This window comes from Gorilla gorilla, chromosome 19 (genome assembly GCF_029281585.2).
Source record: "Gorilla gorilla gorilla isolate KB3781 chromosome 19, NHGRI_mGorGor1-v2.1_pri, whole genome shotgun sequence".
In the NCBI taxonomy this organism is placed as follows: Eukaryota; Metazoa; Chordata; class Mammalia; order Primates; family Hominidae; genus Gorilla; species Gorilla gorilla.
Window position 1 is genome coordinate 23,944,770 of NC_073243.2, and position 24,409 is coordinate 23,969,178.

Genomic DNA, 24,409 nt, shown 5'->3' on the forward strand with positions numbered 1-24,409 from the left:
ACAAAGATTCAGCATTATTTTCCAGGGTTAATAGATTTGTTCAAATAACTAAAACCGCATTAAACAAAAATGTCATTGGACAACAAATAAGCAATCCAGACCAATATGGTCACAGTCGTTGTGAAGATGAGAAAACTTCATCTTTATTGCATTTTCCCAGGTAGCGCAGTGCACTCACTGTCCTCTTTGAAACACACAGCTCCTGTCCTCCTTTCAAACACATGTCCTCTTTAAAGTAACATACAAACCTTTCAATACAAGCTAAAAAATTACGTCTGAATTCTCACAGTTCAATAACAAGCAAACACTCAACATCAAATAAAAATTTATTTGTACAAGACTTTCGGGGAAATGCCACCTAGCTATAAATATAATAGATATATTATGTAACTACTCTAGGTCATAACAGTGCTCCCTTCAGCAGCACATGTAATAACAGATAAAAAGATTTAAAAATAAAACATTTAGGATAAAAAGAATCCTCTCTTACAAATGAAAACAGAATTATATCTATGTGTATATAATAGGTGTAACACCCATCACACAACTTCATAAGAACAGTGTCTTTTAAAAAATACTTGTATTTCTAAACTAGTTAAATAAATGTAGTAATAATGCCATGCCCATCATTTTCAAAATAAACAAATAAACTGTATAGTATATCTTGGACATGTTAGTATATATGGAAGGCATGTTAAAAATCACAACTGAATTCTCACAATTCAGTAACCAACAGTAAACAGAAAATAAACATTTCTATTTACAAGAATGTAGGGGAACTACCACCTAGCTATAAATATAATGGATATATTAGGTCAGTATCATAGATAACAAGAGTGCTCGCTTCAGGAGCACATTTAATAATAGATAAAACGATTTAAAGAGAAAACATTGACGATAAAAAGAATCCTCTCTTAAAAATGAAAACTAAATGATATTTATGTGTATATAACAACCGTCAGAGAACTCTATAGGAACAGCATGTTTTCAAAACTACAAAAACCCCAAACTGTTTTAAATCAACCTAGTAATAATTCTATGGCCAACATTTGAAAAATAAACCAATAAAATGTACAGTATCTATTAAACTATCTCTTAAAATCCTATGGCAGTAATTTCATATTTTACAAAGAATTCCGTGACAATCTGAGTGCCCGCGCTGTGCCTTCAAATGCTCTGGACTGTGGCAACCAAGTCCATAGGAAACAGGAACTCCAGCTTCCAGCCCAGGGGAGGCTGGGATTCAGCAACGTGAAAAGGGAGGTTTTGCCGCAGGAAGGGGTGGAACCAGAAACACCCCTGGTTTCTCACTTTCCCTCCACTGCCTCCTAGAAATACCTCCATGGCTCCTAGGAGGAAAACCTGGTCACTCTATTTTGCCCCTTCTAGAAGAGTCCAGCTTCTTGTAGATGATCTGCACAGGAGGCTCCTCTCTCCCTTCCTGGTGTCTGGCATTAGCGTCGCGATAAACTTCCTGCTGAAAATTCCCATCTCCCCTGGGCCCAGTGTTCTGGAAGTGAGAGAGAGGATGTCACACTTCAAGGAGGGAGATCTCTAGATAGGAAGGTTATTCCCATCCCACGTCAATCCTAACTAGAGTTCAGAGCAATATATAAATCCGATTTTATCTCTAACCCTTTATTGTCAACCCTGATTCTGAACCATCATTTTTGATTCTGGTACTCACACTTTGGTGAGCTTGACTCCAAAAATCACTTAATTTACCCCAGGTTAGCCCCAGTGATCTGCTTCATAGCAAGGACTTTGGGTGGGTCCACCCAGGGAGTAGAGCACCCTTGGAGGACATGGCTTTGGACTTCATCACACTTGGTGCCCTTTATATTGCTTAAGATCTAAACTTTTAACCATGCTACAAACATGTCTAACGCGACAACCTCAGGAACCAGCAGACCAGACTCCTAATCCCCAACCTTAATCTCTCATGTTTTAGTCTAATGCTCGGTCCTAAATGTGGTTAGCGGCACAAGATGTCAACCAAATCTTCACCGAATCCTTTCCCCAAATCAGTAACTCAAGTGTATCAACCATAATGCACCTCCCTGGACCTAGGTAGTATTCTCATTTTTGAGAAAGAGTGTCACTCTGTCATCCCGGCTGGAGTGCAGTGGCAGAATCACAGCTCACTGCAGCCCCGACCTCCGGGGCTCTGCTGTTCCTTCCGCCTCAGGCTCCTGAGTAGTGGGGACTAGAGGCGCCCACCAGGACGCCCGGCTCAGTTTTGTATTTTTGTGGAGATGGGGTGTCGCCATGTTGACCAGGCTTGAAGCCGGATCAAGCAGTTGAGTTCCTTGGATTTTCTTATAGATGAGAATATTCTGCCTTTACCCTGGAGGATACACACGTACCTTCCCTCAGGCCGATGACCTCAGGCCTCCATGTCCCCGGAGCTCTAGGAAATGAGGGTGCGATCTCGGGCCCACACCCAGTGCTCTGGGTCATAAGCCTGGATCTGGAAAAACACACACCACTTGAGAAGCCAGGGATTCCCCAGGAAGACCCCTCTCTGCCCTCCTCCAGCCTCCAATCCACCCCATCCCTCCCCACCCCCACCTCCTCATATGGCCCCACCTACCTCCTCCATCTCCTCTGGGGAAACCCACGTCCTCCAGCGCATGGAACAGAGGAGCTGGTATCGAAGCTTATGGAACAAGGGTCGCTGGGAGTAGTTCTTCCCGTAGAGGAAGGAGAAGATGTCTTGTTTCGGGGCCTGGTTGTCCTCCTCCATGTCACTGGCCAGGTAGCTGGGGAGAGAGATCAGGTTGCTGCTCAGGGGCCCCACCAGGAGGGACCCCCTCCTGAGGGCAGCCTCTCAGAGAGGAGGGCAGGGGACCTTCCTCAGCTCAGCACCAACAGCCGCCCTGCAGAGAGCCCTGCCTTCCTCAGGAGGCCCCGCTGGACAGAGACCTGCTAAGGGCGCCTCTCACACCTTCAGGAAGGAGATGATCCAAGTGGTGGCTGGGAGTGGTGGCTCTTGCTTGGAATCCCAGCACTTTGGGAGTCCAGGCAGGAGGATCACTGGAGGCCAGGAGTTAGGGACCAGTCTGGGTAATATGGCAAGACCCCCTCTGAATTTAAAAACAACCCAAGTCTTATCCTAAGGACGTGTCCTGCCATCCTTATACAAGACAGATGGCGTCACCTCATCCTAGTCCCCACCCCTGTTCCTCCCACACCCTCCTTGCTTGTCATGTGTGCACACACCTGTCTTCCCCCGTGCATCATAAGTGCCCCCAAGGACAGGAACTGACTGGTGTGTTTCTGTAAATCATCTCTCACCTACCAAAAGGCCACTAGAGGGCTTTGTTTATCTTGGTGCATTAATTCAACAAGCATTGCTGTGAACTCTCCCTTCCCATCCTTCCTATTCCCTGGCACATATGATGAACTTCATAAGGTTTTGTTGAATAAATGAATACATGAATGAATGAAGGAAAGAAGGAAAGATTTATCTTATAGGCAAATGCCATATGAATTATTCCATAGAGTCAATATAACATGAGCACTTGCAAAATGAAAAGAATTGTGCTGAGTGTTTCAGGAATACTTTGATATTTTGGCTGATTGGGTGGCTCATGTCTATAATACCAGCACTCTGAGAGGCTGAGGTGAGAACCCAGGAGTTCCAGAACAGCCTGGGTGACATAGCAAAACGTCATCTCTACTAAAAATCATAAAAACTGGCTAGATGTGGTGGCATGCACCGGTAGTCCCAGCTACTCAGGAGGCTGAGGTGGGAGCATCACTAGAGCCTAGGAGATGGAGGCTGCGGTGAGCTATGATCTGGCTACTGCAGTCCAGCCTGAGGGACAGAGCAAGTCTCTGTCCGGTAAAGATAAAAACAAAAACTTTGATATTTTGACAAGACCCTGCCTTCAACAGGGGTCTACTCTGATGGGTTTGGGGAAAAGGAGGGCAGATAAACGAATCCAAAATGTCACATTATCCTAGGATGTCGCTAAAGTGCTGTGGGCGTGCAGAAGCTGGAAGATCAGGGGAGGCATCGCAAAGGCTGTGGGGTTGAACTGACTTTAAGGAATGGGTCATTCCCTTCAGATCCACATGTGTGCAGGACACCCAGACAGAAAACACAAAATCAAAATGGAGTGGAGGGCATTTGGAAGGAGTGGCGAAAGCAAACAAGGAAACATGAAGATGGTGGGCAGGTTTGGTGGTAGAAGGACTGCAGAGAGGGTTGAATTCGCCCTGTGGACCCGGGCCTCCATTTAGAGACAAATCAGCTAAGGAGGTTGTTCAGGTGGGCAGTGAAGGGGCGGGGGGTGGGAGCTGTGCTTTGGAAAGCTATTCAGGCAGCACTAGGAAGCCCCCTGGCTTGGGGCAGGACTCGCAGGAAGGCCCAGCAGGGAGTATTTGATGATGGATCTGTGTTATGCGAGGACAACCTGAATTTCTGCCTCTGTCATGGGAACCTGGAGAAGGAGGATGGAAAATTGCATTTGGTGTTGATATGGGAAGGAGAGAGACGAGAGAACCAGAAATGGCTGCTTGCTTGGGGAGCAGGGTCGTGTCCACGGCTTTCCTTTCCCCTTAGGACGGGTTTATGTTTCCTTTTGTTTGATTCTACTATTTGTCAACTGCATTTGTGTTTGTTTTTAGAAAGAACAGACTAAGAACACCATAGTATGATCTTATCGTTTTTATATACAGAGTAAAGAGGAGAAATAGGGTAAAGAAATAGATGGAAGGTTGGAATCCCACTTTGTCCACTGTCCCAGGGTGTTGGATATTGACAGGTGGGAAGAAGCAACTACTCACAGAGCCAGGAAGAAATGAATGCGTTGGTATTGCCATGAGAAGAGGCCGGCACGGCTAAAATACGCTATGACCATAGCCAGGAGATACTGATGGAGAGAAGGGAGTAGAGAGAGAGAAAGGTTGGTCACATCCTGGAAGAGGAAGATGGTGGAGAGAAGGGAACAGGGGCTGGGGCGCGGTTGTCTATCACAGAAGGAACCTCAGTGTTGGGTGACTATGCTCATTGGGGGCTTGCGGGTGGAGAGTGTTGAAAGTCAGCTGCAAATCCGGGAAGTCGGAGGGAGGGAGGTCTGTGATGCTCCCATGATGATGAGCTCCAATGGGATCACTGGAGGGAGAGTGTCTAGGGCTGCTAATGTCAGGAGGGTCTTGGTGAGCTGGGGCAAAGGACTGTCCCAAAGATCTGAGAGGATAGGGGTCAGGAGTTTCAAGACTGGCCCAGGGCCTGGATTCCAAAGGACCCTGTGCAGAGGCAGGGGCCACCCATCAACTATGCAACAGGCTACCAGAGCCCCGAGGGAGATGCTGACAAATTATGAGAAGACCTAGAATAGCTGGGGGCGGTGACTCACGCCTGGAGTCCCAGCTATTGGAGAGGCCGAGGCGGGAGGATCACTTGAGCCCAGGAGGCTGAGGCTGCAGTGAGCTATGATGGCAACACTGCATTCCAGCCTGGGCAACAGAACGAGACCCTGTTTCTGACAAAATAAAAATCAAAACGTGGGCGCCCAAGAGTATGGAATCAGCAGGTGGGAGATGGTAGAGGGAGAGAGGAGAGAAACTGTGGGTTTAGACGCTGCACCCTTCCCCAGGACGTGTGTTAAAGCAGGAACACAGTTGAGTGGAGAACAACCTTACCTTGTCTGACACCCTCAGGTCTTTGTCCCAGGCCAGGAATTTTTGAACGACAGGATCCCCTGTGAAAAGAGAGCCTGTGTCAGGGTGAGAAGTGGAACAGGGTTGCCGTGGGAGCAACAGAGCAGAGAGGAGAACTGTGTCCCTCTGGGGGAAGTCTCAGGATTGTGGCCAAGGCTTAGGTGGATGGGAGAGGAGAGAAGGACTTTCACTGGGCAAGGAGGGACGCTCCCGCTCTGAGATTCCCCTGAGGAGAGGCCGAAGGAGGCCTTTGGTGTCAGAGTCTACAGGATGAAGAGCTGTGAATAAGCCATGATGTCCTCCCATCAGACAGGAAGGGACCACCGCAGAAGTCATAATAGAATTCCCATCATTGCTTCCTGAGATAGTCACAGCTGGGTGTGCCCATGGCCTTGTTATCCCCCTCCACGGATGGAGACACTTAGGTTTAGAAAAGTCATCAAGAGACATAGAGTTTCAGAGGGTACAGCTGAAACCAAGCTTTCTTTTATCTTTTATTTTGTTTTATTTTATTTATTTTATGACAGGGTCTTTCCTTGTCAACCAGGCTGGAGTGCAGTGGTGCAATCATAGCTCATTGCAACTTCAAACTCCTGAGTTCAAGAGATCCTCCCGCCTCAGCCTCCCAAAGCACCAAGATCTCAGGCATGAGCCACTGCACCTGGCCAGAAACCAAGCTTTCTTATTTCCAGTGCAGACCTTTATTAAGACTAGCCTAATCCTCTATCTCCTAAGCATCCTCCTCCTGCATGGAGCGCTCACCCCCCAGGAGGTCATATTCTTCTTATTGGGAAAGTGTGATTATTGAAAGATTCCACTTTTTTAAAAGAACAGGATTGGAGGTGCTTTTTGGGGTATCCTCCTACCAAGGAGCCTGTTGAAGGCCTCGTGGTGCTCAGGGAGCACGGAGGATGCTCGCTTTCGCTTCAGCTTCATCTTGAGCCCACACAGCGTCTCCACCACCCAGGTGTCCTCGGGCTCAGGGGCGCGCTCCAACTCCAGCTCCTCCTCCAGCTCCTCCTCGGATTCGTCTGACCATTCGCTCTTCCTTTTCAGGCCAAGGGATTGAGGCTGGGGGCTGGGATCTATCCAAGGGGCTGAGTGAAGAAACCAGGCCGTGGTGTCATGTTTCTGCCATTGATCACCTTAGAGGCCCCGACCCAGGAACCTCAAACTACTCTTCCATCCTCCCAAGCCTCGCAGACTGTCAGCTTCTCCAAGCCATGTTTCCACCTTTCTCCTTTGCTGATCCCCATCTGCCTCTCCCTCACCTCCCCATTCTTCCAGCTCTCTGTCCTCAAAACATTTCCTCATTACAGATAAGAACTTTCAATTGGAGAAAAATGGAAACCTTCCCTTGAGCTCTGTCTGCTCTCTGTCTCTCTCTCTCTTTTTTTTTTTTTGAGATGGAGTCTCCCTCTTGTTGCCCAGACTGGAGTGCAGTGGCACAATCTTGGTTCACTGCAACCTCCGCCTTCTGGGTTCAAATGATTCTCCTGCCTCAGCCTCTTGAGTAGCTGGGACTACAGGCACGCACCACCATGCCCAACTCACTTTTGTATTTTTGGTAGAGACAGGGTTTCATCGTGTTAACCAGGATGGTCTCGATCTTCTGACCTCGTGATCCGTCCGCCTCGGCCTTCCTCTCTCATCTTTTGAGCACATCTCCTGACCCCCTTCATTGCTCCCCAGACTTTCTTTCCACGTGGCCATGCTTGGCCCCATTCCCTGCACCCTCCTTCCCCGATCCCTGGCTTCCTGAGTCCGTCGTTTCTTTCCCACACACCCTACTCAGGTGCTTCAGATTCCCAGTAACTGGCCCCCTTCCCTCTCCTCAGTCAATCATCTCCTATCGCTGCTCCCTCCAGTCACCTCACCTGATGGTCCTGGCACTTCATCATCCACCACCACCTCGGGGGACCGCACCGTTGTGCTAGGCTGGGGGCTCTCCTCCTCAAACGGGGGGCGCGCTTGACCACTGGCCATAATCTCTCCCAAACACTTTGTTTCTGTCCACAAAACCTAGTCCCTGTTCTGTCCAAAGCCTTCTTCCAGACTCCGTTAGGGCCCAGAAGAGTCCGTTTCTCTTCTAGAGGCTCGAGAGAAGTTAGGAGTGAAGAGCAGTTTTGAGAAGTTGCTGTTGTCCACCTGAACTCCCAAGCAACCAGAGTCCGCTCCCTCCAATCAGGAAAGTCGGAATCTCTGATGTCATCGGTCGTTCCAAGCTGGCAACTAGTTTGAAGAAAAACACATGTAACTGCCAGACTGATCTCTTTTCTTGGAGATCCGGGGTGAATGGTATCTCCTGGCAATGTCCCAACCTCTGAGCATTGTCCAAAAGCATCCTCAGGGTCTCCACATTCCTCTTTTCCCTGTCCCAGCAGAGGCTGTGTCCTCTCCACTCTAAACTTGAGGGGGTGTTGGGCTCTCTTCCCCGCCTCTCCTTCCCATTTCAGAGTCTAGTCTGGTGAGAGAGGGAGGAAGGTGGAAGGAAATTTAGGGTAAGCAGAATGATGAGACCTTCCAAGAGTGAGATTAACATATACAGGAGATCCTGGGTAAATTGACTTGTTGAATGGAGATGTTAAGTGGAAGTACTCAATGTGGCAAAGCTTTTTTGCTGAATGTTTACTGATATTCACTATCCTGGATCCTATAGTAGGGGAACACGCATCCTTTGCTCTCAGGCATCTTTGAGTCCAAGAGACATTTTGAGGAATGAAAATCACAGGAGACTGTCCGTGGGTTCGTACAGATTTTCAATGGTGTCCACAAGTTCAGGGCATCCATGGATCACCTAAAGCCTGCCCCTCCAGTTCAGCTAAGGAACTCTGGTCTATATATCAACTATTACAACATATCCATTTCACTTGACCCCAAAATTTTCCTACTATTTATGTATTTTATGAATAAAATATCCTGTGTATAAAAAGACTAAGGGGAAAAATCTCAGCCAGGCCCAGGGGCTCCTGCTCATAATCCCCCTCCTTTGGGAGGCCAAGGCAGGAGCGTCACTTGAGGTTAGGAGTTCAAGATTAGTCTGGGCAACATAGCAAAACGTCATCTCTACAAAATATAAACAAAGTAATCAGGAATCGTGGCACACACCTGTGGTCCCAGTACTTGGGAGGCTGAGGCAGGAGGATTGCTTCAGCCCAGGTATTTGAGGCTGCAGTGAGCTATGATTGCACCACTGCACACCAGCCTGGAGGACAGAGTGAGACTCAGTCTCAAAAATATTTTTTTCGGAAAAAATAAAAATGTAAGAGCTGGATACTATCTCAGATACCATCCAAAGAACCTGTGAGTTCTGGCACAGCTTCCTAATGGGCTCCTAGGAGTCTCTCGCTGATGGGAAAGGCACAACTGAATGAGGAGGCAGATCCCATCGCTGTGGAAGTCCAATTGTTCGGAAACTCTGCTTACGTTGAGTGCACCTTCGCATTCATGATGCTTTCAACCATCAGAACTGGTTGGATCCTTTGACAACAAAGCAGAAAATCATCTTTCTCTCCTATTTAATAGGCTTTCAAACATTAGAAGATCAATATTCTGTTGCCTTTAAAATTTCTCTTCTGTACCACGTAAAGTTCTGATTAATCACTCTTCAAGCCAGTTTTGCATATTCCTCTGTCTTCTAGGCACCTTCTGTAGACAGGCTACAATAAGGCAGCCATCTTCAATTATGTCAATACATTGTCCAAAAATGAGCTAAACAGTTCAGGTTTCATCTGATATGTTCAGGGAAAAGCAAAACTATCACTTCTCCCCTTCTCTTTTCCTTCAGTGATGCAGGTTAATACAACAATGGCTGTAGCTATGCACCAAAGATATCATTCGAGTGAAACAGAAGGGCTTTATTGGCTGGCATGGTGGCTCCTGCCTGTCATCCCTACACTTTGGGAGGCCAAGGCTGGAGAATCACTTGAACCCAGGAGTTGGAGACGAGTCTGAGTAACGTTGTGAGACTCCGTCTCTCCAAAACAATTTAAAATTAGCCTGGTGTGGTGGCACACACCTGTAGTCCCAGCTAGTTCGGAGGCTGAGTTTGGAGGAGAAGAAGTGCTTTGCAAATACCAGCCTTTCAGCCTAAGGATCTCAACTAGGAACATTAAGATAGAGATGCCAGGACTCAGCCCCACAGATTCGAATTCCAAAGGACTGAGGTGGGGGCTGATTTAACTTCATCATTGGAGTCCATTCAGATTTGGAACTCTCTGGGTGGGGCAGCGCAATAGAGATCCCAAAGAAAGCAAAATCACTCTCAAATGAAATGAGCAGGAAAGATTTTTTGAGCGAGGTAAGTAAGACCCGGGCCTCCCATGGGAGGGCTGTCACCAGGCTTTGTATCCTTGGCTTAGTGGGAACGTTTGAAGCAGCCTCCAAGGCCCCTGTATGCTGGTCGACAAGCCCCCTAACATTGGCTCACAACTGGAATTCCAGCACTTTGGGAGGCCAAGGCAGGAGGATTGCTTGAGCGCAGGAGTGCAAGACCAGCCTGGGCAACTTGGCGAAACCCTGTCTCCACCAAAGTATAAAAAACTAGCCTGGGTGTGGTGGCGCCTGCCTGTACTGCCAGCTACTCGGGAGGTTGAAGTGGGAGGATCATTTGAGCCTGGGAGGCAAAGGCTGCAGTGAGGCGAGTTAACGCCACTGCACTCAAGCCTGGGTGACAGAGTGAGACCACATCTCAATTAAAAGAAGAAACACTAAAAATTTTCACTGAGAATATAAAAGAACTGAATAGAGACTTACAAAATGTCTAAATGATGTTTCAATATGGTAAAACTGTACATTCAATCCAAATGAATTTAGGAATTTAATGCGATTGCAATCAAAATCTCAGAGAGTTTTTCCCCCCGCAGATGTTGACAAAACAATGTAAAAGTTTATCTAGAGAATTGAGTACTTAAGGAACCATCACAAAAGAAGAATGAGAGGGAATGTCCACTGCCAGACACCAAAATGTGCTCTAAGGTGAAAGTGTTAAAACAGCATGTTGCTAGTGCCACTCCAGGCAAAATCCTCAAGTGCTCTAAGGGCTTGGGCAAGTACCTTGCTCTAAGATAGGCCTGACTTTGTGAGCTGCCTAAAGGCATGAAAATTGACAATATTCAAACACACTTCTGACAAAAATGAAAACAAGATCAAAAACACATCTGGAGCCCTGAAATGGGGTAGAGGGACCCAGTTTATGATCCTTGATACAATAAACAGAATAGAAAATCCAGAAAGAGTCTCAAGTTTCTATAGGAATGCATTATATGCTATTATGGCATATCCTAGTGGGGAAAGTGTAGATTATGCCACAAATGGTGCTGGGATAACTAGCTAATTATTTGGAAAAAAGAAACACATATAGAAATCAAATTCCAGATGGGTTTATTTAAATGGGAAATTAAATGTTCAATGTGAAAATTCATTATGTAGCAGGATATTCAATGGGAATGATACTTTTCTGTTTTTTTTGCCAGCGGTGAGAGACCTGCCAGAACACAGCCTTGATCTCGCAAGTCATATGTGAGTCTCTGAAGACTTTACAAGTCTAATTTGCAAGTTTAAATTCCAACCCAAAGTGTAGAGAGTCTTCATTTCCCTGCATCCTCACTGCTGTGAACTGAATCCGTGCCCCACCTCAAACTTCATATGTTGAAACCCTGTCTTAGTCCGTTTTCGTGCTGCTGATAAAGACATATCCAAGTCTGAAAAGAAAAAGAGGTTTAATTGGACTTACAGTTCCACATGGCTGGGAGGCCTGAGTCATGGCGGGAGGCGACAGGCACTTCTTACATGGTGGTGGCAGGAGAAAATGCAAGGGAAGCAAGAGTGGAAACTCCTGATAAACCCATCAGATCTGCTGAGACTTATTCACTATCAGGAGAATAGCACAGGAAAGACCGGCCACCACAATTCAATTACCTCTGCCTGGGTCCCTCTCATGACATGTGGGAATTCTGGGAGATACAATTCAAGTTGAGATTTGAATGGGGACACAGACAAACCATATCAAACCCTAATCTCCAATATAATTGTACTTGGATATAGAGCCTTTGGGATGTATTAGCTCCTAAGGGTGGTACCCTCATGATAGCTTTAGTGCCCTTTTAACAAAAGAGACAGCTTGCTTTCTCTCTCTTTGCTCTCTGCCATGTGAGGGAGCAACAGGAAGACAGCCATCGGCAAACCAGCAAGCTGACTTTCAGCAGATGCTGCTTCTCCTGGCACCTTGATCTTGGACTTCCTGGCCTCTAGAACTATGAGAAAGAAATGTTTAAGATTTCCAGTCTGCAAACCAGCAAATGGGCCCTCACCAGACACTGCCTGTCCTGGCACCTTGATCTTGGACTTCTCAGCCTCCAGAAATGTGAGAAAGAAATGTTTTAAGTTTCCCAGTCTATGAGAATTGGTTAGAACAGAACAAACTGACTAAGACACTCACTAACATGCTATATTACCAATCTCTTAAATTTTGCCAGTCTGATAGGTGAAGTTACTCATCTGTATACAGCCATTTCTTCTTCTGTGAGTCTCCTGTTCATGTTTCATGCGCATTTTAAACATCAAGTTGCTTTGCATTTTTATTGATTTATAGAAGGTCTTTATGTATTCTGGAAAGTAATCCTGTATTTTTCATGCTTACTGCTACTCATCCTAATACTTTTGAGTGGATTGGTTGGACCCTGATTGGATGCAGCAAGGGACAGGAAGGCAACTCAGGCAGCAATCCATGGCAGGCTGACCAATAGCCAGTCACACAGGCAGATTCACCAAGTCAGCAGAAGAATTAGCTTTCCCTCCTTCTAGGCTTGGGATTCTCTAACAGCAGAGATGGCACTAAACAGGAGATGTGGGCAATATTTGGTCTGTTTACCCTGTGACTACATCATTGGCAGATAGATACAACAGACCTGCAGTCCCCAAGAATGTTTTGAAATTTTTTTTTTTTTGAGACAGGGTCCTGCTCTGTTGCCCAGGCTGGAGTGCAGCGGTATGATCACGGCTCATGCAGCCTCAACCTCCCAGGCCCAAGCAATCCTCCCACCTCAGCCTCCTGGGTAGCTGCGACTGCAGGTGTGCACCACCACACCTGGCTAAGTTTCGTATTTTTTCTTTTTGAGATGGAGTCTCGCTCTGTCACACCCAGGCTGGAGTGCAGTGGCGTGATCTAGGCTCACTGCCACCTCTACCTCCCAGGTTCAAGTGATTCTCCTGCCTCAGCCTCCTGAGTAGCTGGGACTACAGGCGCATGCCACTACGCCCGGCTAATTTTTTGTATTTTTTTTTGTAGAGACAGGGTTTCACCATGTCAACCAGGATGGTTTCGATCTCCTGATCTCGTGAGCTGCCCACCTCGGCCTCCCAAAGTGCTGGGATTACAGGCTTGAGCCACCGTGCCAGGCCCAGTTTTGTATTTTTATAGAGGTGTGTTTCGCCATGTTGCCCAGGCTGCTCTTGAACTTCTGGGCTCAAACCATCTGCCCACCTGGGCCTCCCAAAGTGCTGAAATGACAGGCATGAGCCACTGTGCCTGGCCATCCCAAGAATGTTTGGAGTGTTCAGGGTCAGTGCAGACTCTTGTTAACTCCCTAAGTTCATCCCATTATAAGTTCACCCCTGGACATTGCACAAACGCTTCTCAAATTCCTCCCAGATCTTACTTGCCTCATTTGCATGTGGTTTATGGTATTGGCGACACCAGGGTCCTAGAATGAAGGTAATCTGTAACAATAGCTTCACGGTTCCATGTGCTGGAATAGTAATTGCATTCTAGGCTCAGCCATGCTTGTGGTTACACAAACATCAACACTTTGCAACCTCCTCCTCCTTATCTTGTGTGTCTGTCAAGCATCTCCTCAGAGTTCATTGACTTCAGTGATTTGATGTCTACTAACTAACCCGAGATACTTCCCTCCTCTCATAAAGAGTTTTACTGTATGGGCCGAATGCAATGCAGTGTCTCACACCTGTAATCCTAGCACTTTGGGTGGCCGAGGGGGACGGACCACCTGAGGTCAAGAGTTGGAGACCAGCCCGGCCAACATGGTGAAATGGTGCCTCTACGAAAAATACAGAAATTAGCTGGGCGTGGTGGCAGGCGCCTTTAATCCCAGCTTCTCAGGAGGCTGAGACCAGAGAATTGCTTGAACTTGGGAGGTGGAGGTTGCAGTGAGCCGAGATTGAGCCACTGCATTTCAGCCTGGGGAATGGGACAAGATCCTTGTCTCAAATAAATAAATAAATAAATAAAATAAAATAAAATAAAATAAAATAAAATAAAATAAAGTGCCAGGGGAGGTGGCTCACGCCTGTAATCCCAGCACTTTGGGAGGCCGAGGCGGATGGATCACGAGGTCGGGAGATCAAGACCATCCTGACTAACACGGTGAAACCCCGTTTCTGCTAAAAATACAAAAAATTAGCCGAGCATGGTGGCCTGTGCCTGTAGTCCCAGCTACTTGGGAGGCTGAGGCAGGAGAATGGCGTGAACACAGGAGGTGGAGCTTGCAGTGAGCCGAGATTGCGCCACTGCACTCCAGCCTGGGTGACAGAGCAAGACTCCATCTCAAAAACAAACAAACAAACAAACACAAAGATTCAGCATTATTTTCCAGGGTTAATAGATTTGTTCAAATAACTAAAACCGCATTAAACAAAAATGTCATTGGACAACAAATAAGCAATCCAGACCAATATGGTCACAGTCGTTGTGAAGATGAGAAAACTTCATCTTTATTGCATTTTCCCAGGTAGCGCAGTGCACTCACTGTCCTCTTTGAAACACACAGCTCCTGTCCTCCTTTCAAACACATGTCCTCTTTAAAGTAACATACAAACCTTTCAATACAAGCTAAAAAATTACGTCTGAATTCTCACAGTTCAATAACAAGCAAACACTCAACATCAAATAAAAATTTATTTGTACAAGACTTTCGGGGAAATGCCACCTAGCTATAAATATAATAGATATATTATGTAACTACTCTAGGTCATAACAGTGCTCCCTTCAGCAGCACATGTAATAACAGATAAAAAGATTTAAAAATAAAACATTTAGGATAAAAAGAATCCTCTCTTACAAATGAAAACAGAATTATATCTATGTGTATATAATAGGTGTAACACCCATCACACAACTTCATAAGAACAGTGTCTTTTAAAAAATACTTGTATTTCTAAACTAGTTAAATAAATGTAGTAATAATGCCATGCCCATCATTTTCAAAATAAACAAATAAACTGTATAGTATATCTTGGACATGTTAGTATATATGGAAGGCATGTTAAAAATCACAACTGAATTCTCACAATTCAGTAACCAACAGTAAACAGAAAATAAACATTTCTATTTACAAGAATGTAGGGGAACTACCACCTAGCTATAAATATAATGGATATATTAGGTCAGTATCATAGATAACAAGAGTGCTCGCTTCAGGAGCACATTTAATAATAGATAAAACGATTTAAAGAGAAAACATTGACGATAAAAAGAATCCTCTCTTAAAAATGAAAACTAAATTATATTTATGTGTATATAACAACCGTCAGAGAACTCTATAGGAACAGCATGTTTTCAAAACTACAAAAGCCCCAAACTGTTTTAAATCAACCTAGTAATAATTCTATGGCCAACATTTGAAAAATAAACCAATAAAATGTACAGTATCTATTAAACTATCTCTTAAAATCCTATGGCAGTAATTTCATATTTTACAAAGAATTCCGTGACAATCTGAGTGCCCGCGCTGTGCCTTCAAATGCTCTGGACTGTGGCAACCAAGTCCATAGGAAACAGGAACTCCAGCTTCCAGCCCAGGGGAGGCTGGGATTCAGCAACGTGAAAAGGGAGGTTTTGCCGCAGGAAGGGGTGGAACCAGAAACACCCCTGGTTTCTCACTTTCCCTCCACTGCCTCCTAGAAATACCTCCATGGCTCCTAGGAGGAAAACCTGGTCACTCTATTTTGCCCCTTCTAGAAGAGTCCAGCTTCTTGTAGATGATCTGCACAGGAGGCTCCTCTCTCCCTTCCTGGTGTCTGGCATTAGCGTCGCGATAAACTTCCTGCTGAAAATTCCCATCTCCCCTGGGCCCAGTGTTCTGGAAGTGAGAGAGAGGATGTCACACTTCAAGGAGGGAGATCTCTAGATAGGAAGGTTATTCCCATCCCACGTCAATCCTAACTAGAGTTCAGAGCAATATATAAATCCGATTTTATCTCTAACCCTTTATTGTCAACCCTGATTCTGAACCATCATTTTTGATTCTGGTACTCACACTTTGGTGAGCTTGACTCCAAAAATCACTTAATTTACCCCAGGTTAGCCCCAGTGATCTGCTTCATAGCAAGGACTTTGGGTGGGTCCACCCAGGGAGTAGAGCACCCTTGGAGGACATGGCTTTGGACTTCATCACACTTGGTGCCCTTTATATTGCTTAAGATCTAAACTTTTAACCATGCTACAAACATGTCTAACGCGACAACCTCAGGAACCAGCAGACCAGACTCCTAATCCCCAACCTTAATCTCTCATGTTTTAGTCTAATGCTCGGTCCTAAATGTGGTTAGCGGCACAAGATGTCAACCAAATCTTCACCGAATCCTTTCCCCAAATCAGTAACTCAAGTGTATCAACCATAATGCACCTCCCTGGACCTAGGTAGTATTCTCATTTTTGAGAAAGAGTGTCACTCTGTCATCCCGGCTGGAGTGCAGTGGCAGAATCACAGCTCACTGCAGCCCCGACCTCCGGGGCTCTGCTGTTCCTTCCGCCTCAGGCTCCTGAGTAGTGGGGACTAGAGGCGCCCACCAGGACGCCCGGCTCAGTTTTGTATTTTTGTGGAGATGGGGTGTCGCCATGTTGACCAGGCTTGAAGCCGGATCAAGCAGTTGAGTTCCTTGGATTTTCTTATAGATGAGAATATTCTGCCTTTACCCTGGAGGATACACACGTACCTTCCCTCAGGCCGATGACCTCAGGCCTCCATGTCCCCGGAGCTCTAGGAAATGAGGGTGCGATCTCGGGCCCACACCCAGTGCTCTGGGTCATAAGCCTGGATCTGGAAAAACACACACCACTTGAGAAGCCAGGGATTCCCCAGGAAGACCCCTCTCTGCCCTCCTCCAGCCTCCAATCCACCCCATCCCTCCCCACCCCCACCTCCTCATATGGCCCCACCTACCTCCTCCATCTCCTCTGGGGAAACCCACGTCCTCCAGCGCATGGAACAGAGGAGCTGGTATCGAAGCTTATGGAACAAGGGTCGCTGGGAGTAGTTCTTCCCGTAGAGGAAGGAGAAGATGTCTTGTTTCGGGGCCTGGTTGTCCTCCTCCATGTCACTGGCCAGGTAGCTGGGGAGAGAGATCAGGTTGCTGCTCAGGGGCCCCACCAGGAGGGACCCCCTCCTGAGGGCAGCCTCTCAGAGAGGAGGGCAGGGGACCTTCCTCAGCTCAGCACCAACAGCCGCCCTGCAGAGAGCCCTGCCTTCCTCAGGAGGCCCCGCTGGACAGAGACCTGCTAAGGGCGCCTCTCACACCTTCAGGAAGGAGATGATCCAAGTGGTGGCTGGGAGTGGTGGCTCTTGCTTGGAATCCCAGCACTTTGGGAGTCCAGGCAGGAGGATCACTGGAGGCCAGGAGTTAGGGACCAGTCTGGGTAATATGGCAAGACCCCCTCTGAATTTAAAAACAACCCAAGTCTTATCCTAAGGACGTGTCCTGCCATCCTTATACAAGACAGATGGCGTCACCTCATCCTAGTCCCCACCCCTGTTCCTCCCACACCCTCCTTGCTTGTCATGTGTGCACACACCTGTCTTCCCCCGTGCATCATAAGTGCCCCCAAGGACAGGAACTGACTGGTGTGTTTCTGTAAATCATCTCTCACCTACCAAAAGGCCACTAGAGGGCTTTGTTTATCTTGGTGCATTAATTCAACAAGCATTGCTGTGAACTCTCCCTTCCCATCCTTCCTATTCCCTGGCACATATGATGAACTTCATAAGGTTTTGTTGAATAAATGAATACATGAATGAATGAAGGAAAGAAGGAAAGATTTATCTTATAGGCAAATGCCATATGAATTATTCCATAGAGTCAATATAACATGAGCACTTGCAAAATGAAAAGAATTGTGCTGAGTGTTTCAGGAATACTTTGATATTTTGGCTGATTGGGTGGCTCATGTCTATAATACCAGCACTCTGAGAGGCTGAGGTGAGAACCCAGGAGTTCCAGAACAGCCTGGGTGACATAGCAAAACGTCATCTCTACTAAAAATCATAAAAACTGGCTAGATGTGGTGGCATGCACCGGTAGTCCCAGCTACTCAGGAGGCTGAGGTGGGAGCATCACTAGAGCCTAGGAGATGGAGGCTGCGGTGAGCTATGATCTGGCTACTGCAGTCCAGCCTGAGGGACAGAGCAAGTCTCTGTCCGGTAAAGATAAAAACAAAAACTTTGATATTTTGACAAGACCCTGCCTTCAACAGGGGTCTACTCTGATGGGTTTGGGGAAAAGGAGGGCAGATAAACGAATCCAAAATGTCACATTATCCTAGGATGTCGCTAAAGTGCTGTGGGCGTGCAGAAGCTGGAAGATCAGGGGAGGCATCGCAAAGGCTGTGGGGTTGAACTGACTTTAAGGAATGGGTCATTCCCTTCAGATCCACATGTGTGCAGGACACCCAGACAGAAAACACAAAATCAAAATGGAGTGGAGGGCATTTGGAAGGAGTGGCGAAAGCAAACAAGGAAACATGAAGATGGTGGGCAGGTTTGGTGGTAGAAGGACTGCAGAGAGGGTTGAATTCGCCCTGTGGACCCGGGCCTCCATTTAGAGACAAATCAGCTAAGGAAGTTGTTCAGGTGGGCAGTGAAGGGGGGCTGGGAGCTGTGCTTTGGAAAGCTATTCAGGCAGCACTAGGAAGCCCCCTGGCTTGGGGCAGGACTCCCAGGAAGGCCCAGCAGGGAGTATTTGATGATGGATCTGTGTTATGCGAGGACAACCTGAATTTCTGCCTCTGTCATGGGAACCTGGAGAAGGAGGATGGAAAATTGCATTTGGTGTTGATATGGGAAGGAGAGAGACGAGAGAACCAGAAATGGCTGCTTGCTTGGGGAGCAGGGTCGTGTCCACGGCTTTCCTTTCCCCTTAGGACGGGTTTATGTTTCCTTTTGTTTGATTCTACTATTTGTCAACTGCATTTGTGTTTGTTTTTAGAAAGAACAGACTAAGAACACCATAGTATGATCTTATCGTTTTTATATACAGAGTAAAGAGGAGAAATAGGGTAAAGAAATAGATGGAAGGTTGGAATCCCACTTTGTCCACTGTCCCAGGGTGTTGGATATTGACAGGTGGGAAGAAGCAACTACTCACAGAGCCAGGAAGAAATGAATGCGTTGGTATTGCCATGAGAAGAGGCCGGCACGGCTAAAATACGCTATGACCATAGCCAGGAGATACTGATGGAGAGAAGGGAGTAGAGAGAGAGAAAGGTTGGTCACATCCTGGAAGAGGAAGATGGTGGAGAGAAGGGAACAGGGGCTGGGGCGCGGTTGTCTATCACAGAAGGAACCTCAGTGTTGGGTGACTATGCTCATTGGGGGCTTGCGGGTGGAGAGTGTTGAAAGTCAGCTGCAAATCCGGGAAGTCGGAGGGAGGGAGGTCTGTGATGCTCCCATGATGATGAGCTCCAATGGGATCACTGGAGGGAGAGTGTCTAGGGCTGCTAATGTCAGGAGGGTCTTGGTGAGCTGGGGCAAAGGACTGTCCCAAAGATCTGAGAGGATAGGGGTCAGGAGTTTCAAGACTGGCCCAGGGCCTGGATTCCAAAGGACCCTGTGCAGAGGCAGGGGCCACCCATCAACTATGCAACAGGCTACCAGAGCCCCGAGGGAGATGCTGACAAATTATGAGAAGACCTAGAATAGCTGGGGGCGGTGACTCACGCCTGGAGTCCCAGCTATTGGAGAGGCCGAGGCGGGAGGATCACTTGAGCCCAGGAGGCTGAGGCTGCAGTGAGCTATGATGGCAACACTGCATTCCAGCCTGGGCAACAGAACGAGACCCTGTTTCTGAAAAAATAAAAATCAAAACGTGGGCGCCCAAGAGTATGGAATCAGCAGGTGGGAGATGGTAGAGGGAGAGAGGAGAGAAACTGTGGGTTTAGACGCTGCACCCTTCCCCAGGACGTGTGTTAAAGCAGGAACACAGTTGAGTGGAGAACAACCTTACCTTGTCTGACACCCTCAGGTCTTTGTCCCAGGCCAGGAATTTTTGAACGACAGGATCCCCTGTGAAAAGAGAGCCTGTGTCAGGGTGAGAAGTGGAACAGGGTTGCCGTGGGAGCAACAGAGCAGAGAGGAGAACTGTGTCCCTCTGGGGGAAGTCTCAGGATTGTGGCCAAGGCTTAGGTGGATGGGAGAGGAGAGAAGGACTTTCACTGGGCAAGGAGGGACGCTCCCGCTCTGAGATTCCCCTGAGGAGAGGCCGAAGGAGGCCTTTGGTGTCAGAGTCTACAGGATGAAGAGCTGTGAATAAGCCATGATGTCCTCCCATCAGACAGGAAGGGACCACCGCAGAAGTCATAATAGAATTCCCATCATTGCTTCCTGAGATAGTCACAGCTGGGTGTGCCCATGGCCTTGTTATCCCCCTCCACGGATGGAGACACTTAGGTTTAGAAAAGTCATCAAGAGACATAGAGTTTCAGAGGGTACAGCTGAAACCAAGCTTTCTTTTATCTTTTATTTTGTTTTATTTTATTTATTTTATGACAGGGTCTTTCCTTGTCAACCAGGCTGGAGTGCAGTGGTGCAATCATAGCTCATTGCAACTTCAAACTCCTGAGTTCAAGAGATCCTCCCGCCTCAGCCTCCCAAAGCACCAAGGTCTCAGGCATGAGCCACTGCACCTGGCCAGAAACCAAGCTTTCTTATTTCCAGTGCAGACCTTTATTAAGACTAGCCTAATCCTCTATCTCCTAAGCATCCTCCTCCTGCATGGAGCGCTCACCCCCCAGGAGGGCATATTCTTCTTATTGGGAAAGCGTGATTATTGAAAGATTCCACTTTTTTAAAAGAACAGGGTTGGAGGTGCTTTTTGGGGTATCCTCCTACCAAGGAGCCTGTTGAAGGCCTCGTGGTGCTCAGGGAGCACGGAGGATGCTCGCTTTCGCTTCAGCTTCATCTTGAGCCCACACAGCGTCTCCACCACCCAGGTGTCCTCGGGCTCAGGGGCGCGCTCCAACTCCAGCTCCTCCTCTAGCTCCTCCTCGGATTCGTCTGACCATTCGCTCTTCCTTTTCAGGCCAAGGGATTGAGGCTGGGGGCTGGGATCTATCCAAGGGGCTGAGTGAAGAAACCAGGCCGTGGTGTCATGTTTCTGCCATTGATCACCTTAGAGGCCCCGACCCAGGAACCTCAAACTACTCTTCCATCCTCCCAAGCCTCGCAGACTGTCAGCTTCTCCAAGCCATGTTTCCACCTTTCTCCTTTGCTGATCCCCATCTGCCTCTCCCTCACCTCCCCATTCTTCCAGCTCTCTGTCCTTAAAACATTTCCTCATCACAGATAAGAACTTTCAATTGGAGAAAAATGGAAACCTTCCCTTGAGCTCTGTCTGCTCTCTCTCTCTCTCTCTCTCTTGTTTTTTTTTTTTTGAGATGGAGTCTCCCTCTTGTTGCCCAGACTGGAGTGCAGTGGCACAATCTTGGTTCACTGCAACCTCCGCCTCCTGGGTTCAAATGATTCTCCTGCCTCAGCCTCTTGAGTAGCTGGGACTACAGGCACGCACCACCATGCCCAACTCACTTTTGTATTTTTGGTAGAGACAGGGTTTCATCGTGTTAACCAGGATGGTCTCGATCTTCTGACCTCGTGATCCGTCCGCCTCGGCCTTCCTCTCTCATCTTTTGAGCACATCTCCTGACCCCCTTCATTGCTCCCCAGACTTTCTTTCCACGTGGCCATGCTTGGCCCCATTCCCTGCACCCTCCTTCCCCGATCCCTGGCTTCCTGAGTCCGTCGTTTCTTTCCCACACACCCTACTCAGGTGCTTCAGATTCCCAGTAACTGGCCCCCTTCCCTCTCCTCAGTCAATCATCTCCCATCGCTGCTCCCTCCAGTCACCTCACCTGATGGTCCTGGCACTTCATCATCCACCACCACCTCGGGGGACCGCACCGTTGTGCTAGGCTGGGGGCTCTCCTCCTCAAACGGGGGGCGCGCTTGACCACTGGCCATAATCTCTCCCAAACACTTTGTTTCTGTCCACAAAACCTAGTCCCTGTTCTGTCCAAAGCCTTCTTCCAGACTCCGTCAGGACCCAGAAGAGTGCGTTTCTCTTCTAGAGGCTCGGGAGAAGTTAGGAGTGAAGAGCAGTTTTGAGAAGTTGCTGTTGTCCACCTGAACTCCCAAGCAACCAGAGTCCGGTCCCTCCAATCAGGAAAGTCGGAATCTCTGATGTCATCGGTCATTCCAAGCTGGCAACTAGTTTGAAGAAAAACACATGTAACTGCCAGACTGATCTCTTTTCTTGGAGATCCGGGGTGAACGGTATCTCCTGGCAATGTCCCAACCTCTGAGCATTGTCCAAAAGCATCCTCAGGGTCTCCACATTCCTCTTTTCCCTGTCCCTGCAGAGGCTGTGTCCTCTCCACTCTAAACTTGAGGGGGTGTTGGGCTCTCCTCCCCGCTTCTCCTTCCCATTTCAGAGTCTAGTCTGGTGAGAGAGGGAGGAAGGTGGAAGGAAATTTAGGGTAAGCAGAATGATGAGACCTCCCAAGAGTGAGATTAACATATACAGGAGATCCTGGGTAAATTGACTTGTTGAATGGAGACGTTACGTGGAAGTACTCAATGTGGCAAAGCTTTTTTGCTGAATGTTTACTGATATTCACTATCCTGGATCCTATAGTAGGGGAACACGCATCCTTTGCTCTCAGGCATCTTTGAGTCCAAGAGACATTTTGAGGAATGAAAATCACAGGAGACTGTCCATGGGTTCGTACAGATTTTCAATGGTGTCCACAAGTTCAGGGCATCCATGGATCACCTAAAGCCTGCCCCTCCAGTTCAGCTAAGGAACTCTGGTCTATATATCAACTATTACAACATATCTATTTCACTTGACCCCAGAATTTTCCTACTGTTTATGTATTTTATGAATAAAATATCCTGTGTATAAAAAGACTAAGGGGAAAAATCTCAGCCAGGCCCAGGGGCTCCTGCTCATAATCTCCCTCCTTTGGGAGGCCAAGGCAGGAGCGTCACTTGAGGTTAGGAGTTCAAGATTAGTCTGGGCAACATAGCAAAACATCATCTCTACAAAATATAAACAAAGTAATCAGGAATCGTGGCACACACCTGTGGTCCCAGTACTTGGGAGGCTGAGGCAGGAGGATTGCTTCAGCCCAGGTGTTTGAGGCTGCAGTGAGCTATGATTGCACCACTGCACACCAGCCTGGAGGACAGAGTGAGACTCAGTCTCAAAAATATTTTTTTCAGAAAAAATAAAAATGTAAGAGCTGGATACTATCTCAGATACCATCCAAAGAACCTATGAGTTCTGGCACAGCTTCCTAATGGGCTCCTAGGAGTCTCTCGCTGATGGGAAAGGCACAATTGAATGAGGAGGCAGATCCCGTCGCTGTGGAAGTCCAATTGTTAGGAAACTCTGCTTATGTTGAGTGGACCTTCGCATTCACGATGCTTTCAACCATCAGAACTGGTTGGATCCTTTGACAACAAAACAGAAAATCATCTTTCTCTCCTATTTAATAGGCTTTCAAACATTAGAAGATCAATATTCTGTTGCCTTTAAAATTTCTCTTCTGTACCACGTAAAGTTCTGATTAATCACTCTTCAAGCCAGTTTTGCATATTCCTCTGTCTTCTAGGCACCTTCTGTAGACAGGCTACAATAAGGCAGCCATCTTCAATTACGTCAATACATTGTCCAAAAATGAGCTAAACAGTTCAGGTTTCATCTGATATGTTCAGGGAAAAGCAAAACTATCACTTCTCCCCTTCTCTTTTCCTTCAGTGATGCAGGTTAATACAACAATGGCTGTAGCTATGCACCAAAGATATCATTCGAGTGAAACAGAAGGGCTTTATTGGCTGGCATGGTGGCTCCTGCCTGTCATCCCTACACTTTGGGAGGCCAAGGCTGGAGAATCACTTGAACCCAGGAGTTGGAGATGAGTCTGAGTAACGCTGTGAGACTCCGTCTCTCCAAAACAATTTAAAATTAGCCTGGTGTGGTGGCACACACCTGCAGTCCCAGCTAGTTCGGAGGCTGAGTTTGGAGGAGAAGAAGTGCTTTGCAAATACCAGCCTTTCAGCCTAAGGATCTCAACTAGGAACATTAAGATACAGATGCCAGGACCCAGCCCCACAGATTCGAATTCCAAAGGACTGAGGTGGGGGCTGATTTAACTTCATCATTGGAGTCCATTCAGATTTGGAACTCTCTGGGTGGGGCAGCGCAATAGAGATCCCAAAGAAAGCAAAATCACTCTCAAATGAAATGAGCAGGAAAGATTTTTTGAGCGAGGTAAGTAAGACCTGGGCCTCACATGGGAGGGCTGTCACCAGGCTTTGTATCCTTGGCTTAGTGGGAACTTTTGAAGCAGCCTCCAAGGCCCCTGTATGCTGGTCGACAAGCCCCCTAACATTGGCTCACAACTGGAATTCCAGCACTTTGGGAGGCCAAGGCAGGAGGATTGCTTGAGCGC

The 24,409-nt window shown here is 47.3% G+C and overlaps 2 protein-coding genes across 3 annotated transcripts; both read right to left on the bottom strand.

Annotated features, from left to right (window-relative positions):
• Positions 1 to 1,008: 1,008 nt before the first annotated feature.
• Positions 1,009 to 7,825, bottom strand: LOC134757578 (speedy protein E4). The gene is made up of 7 exons (XM_063700613.1): positions 7,548 to 7,825; positions 6,537 to 6,767; positions 5,653 to 5,711; positions 4,795 to 4,880; positions 2,594 to 2,762; positions 2,367 to 2,470; positions 1,009 to 1,510 (listed from the first exon to the last, which is right to left on the bottom strand). The coding sequence occupies exons 1-6, from the start codon at positions 7,654 to 7,656 to the stop codon at positions 2,411 to 2,413; spliced, it is 714 nt and encodes a 237-aa protein (XP_063556683.1). The 5' UTR covers positions 7,657 to 7,825; the 3' UTR covers positions 1,009 to 1,510; positions 2,367 to 2,410.
• Positions 7,826 to 11,297: 3,472 nt separating this feature from the next.
• LOC134757580 (speedy protein E4) lies at positions 11,298 to 22,068 on the bottom strand. 2 transcript variants are annotated; one of them, XR_010131705.1, is made up of 8 exons: positions 21,806 to 22,062; positions 20,790 to 21,020; positions 19,906 to 19,964; positions 19,048 to 19,133; positions 16,851 to 17,019; positions 16,624 to 16,727; positions 15,596 to 15,767; positions 11,298 to 11,372 (listed from the first exon to the last, which is right to left on the bottom strand). XR_010131705.1 is itself a non-coding variant. In XM_063700615.1 (7 exons), the coding sequence occupies exons 1-6, from the start codon at positions 21,912 to 21,914 to the stop codon at positions 16,668 to 16,670; spliced, it is 714 nt and encodes a 237-aa protein (XP_063556685.1). In that variant the 5' UTR covers positions 21,915 to 22,068; the 3' UTR covers positions 14,369 to 15,767; positions 16,624 to 16,667. The 2 variants fall into 2 exon arrangements, 1 of the variants encoding a protein (XP_063556685.1); XM_063700615.1 differs by lacking the exon at positions 11,298 to 11,372 and having other exon boundaries at positions 14,369 to 15,767; positions 21,806 to 22,068.
• Positions 22,069 to 24,409: the final 2,341 nt, after the last annotated feature.

Excerpts from the sequence above, each read along its gene's own strand:
- LOC134757580 (XM_063700615.1), bottom strand. The coding sequence starts at position 21,914 with ATGGCCAGTGGTCAAGCGCGCCCCCCGTTTGAGGAGGAGAGCCCCCAG. Across the intron at positions 21,021-21,805 it reads TGAAGTGCCAGGACCATCAG|CCCCTTGGATAGATCCCAGC; the intron begins GTGAGGTGACTG and ends TTCTTCACTCAG. Across the intron at positions 19,965-20,789 it reads GGCCTTCAACAGGCTCCTTG|GGGATCCTGTCGTTCAAAAA; the intron begins GTAGGAGGATAC and ends CTCTTTTCACAG.
- LOC134757578 (XM_063700613.1), bottom strand. The coding sequence starts at position 7,656 with ATGGCCAGTGGTCAAGCGCGCCCCCCGTTTGAGGAGGAGAGCCCCCAG. Across the intron at positions 4,881-5,652 it reads ACCTGAGGGTGTCAGACAAG|TATCTCCTGGCTATGGTCAT; the intron begins GTAAGGTTGTTC and ends TCTCTCCATCAG. Across the intron at positions 2,471-2,593 it reads CCCCAGAGGAGATGGAGGAG|ATCCAGGCTTATGACCCAGA; the intron begins GTAGGTGGGGCC and ends GTGTTTTTCCAG.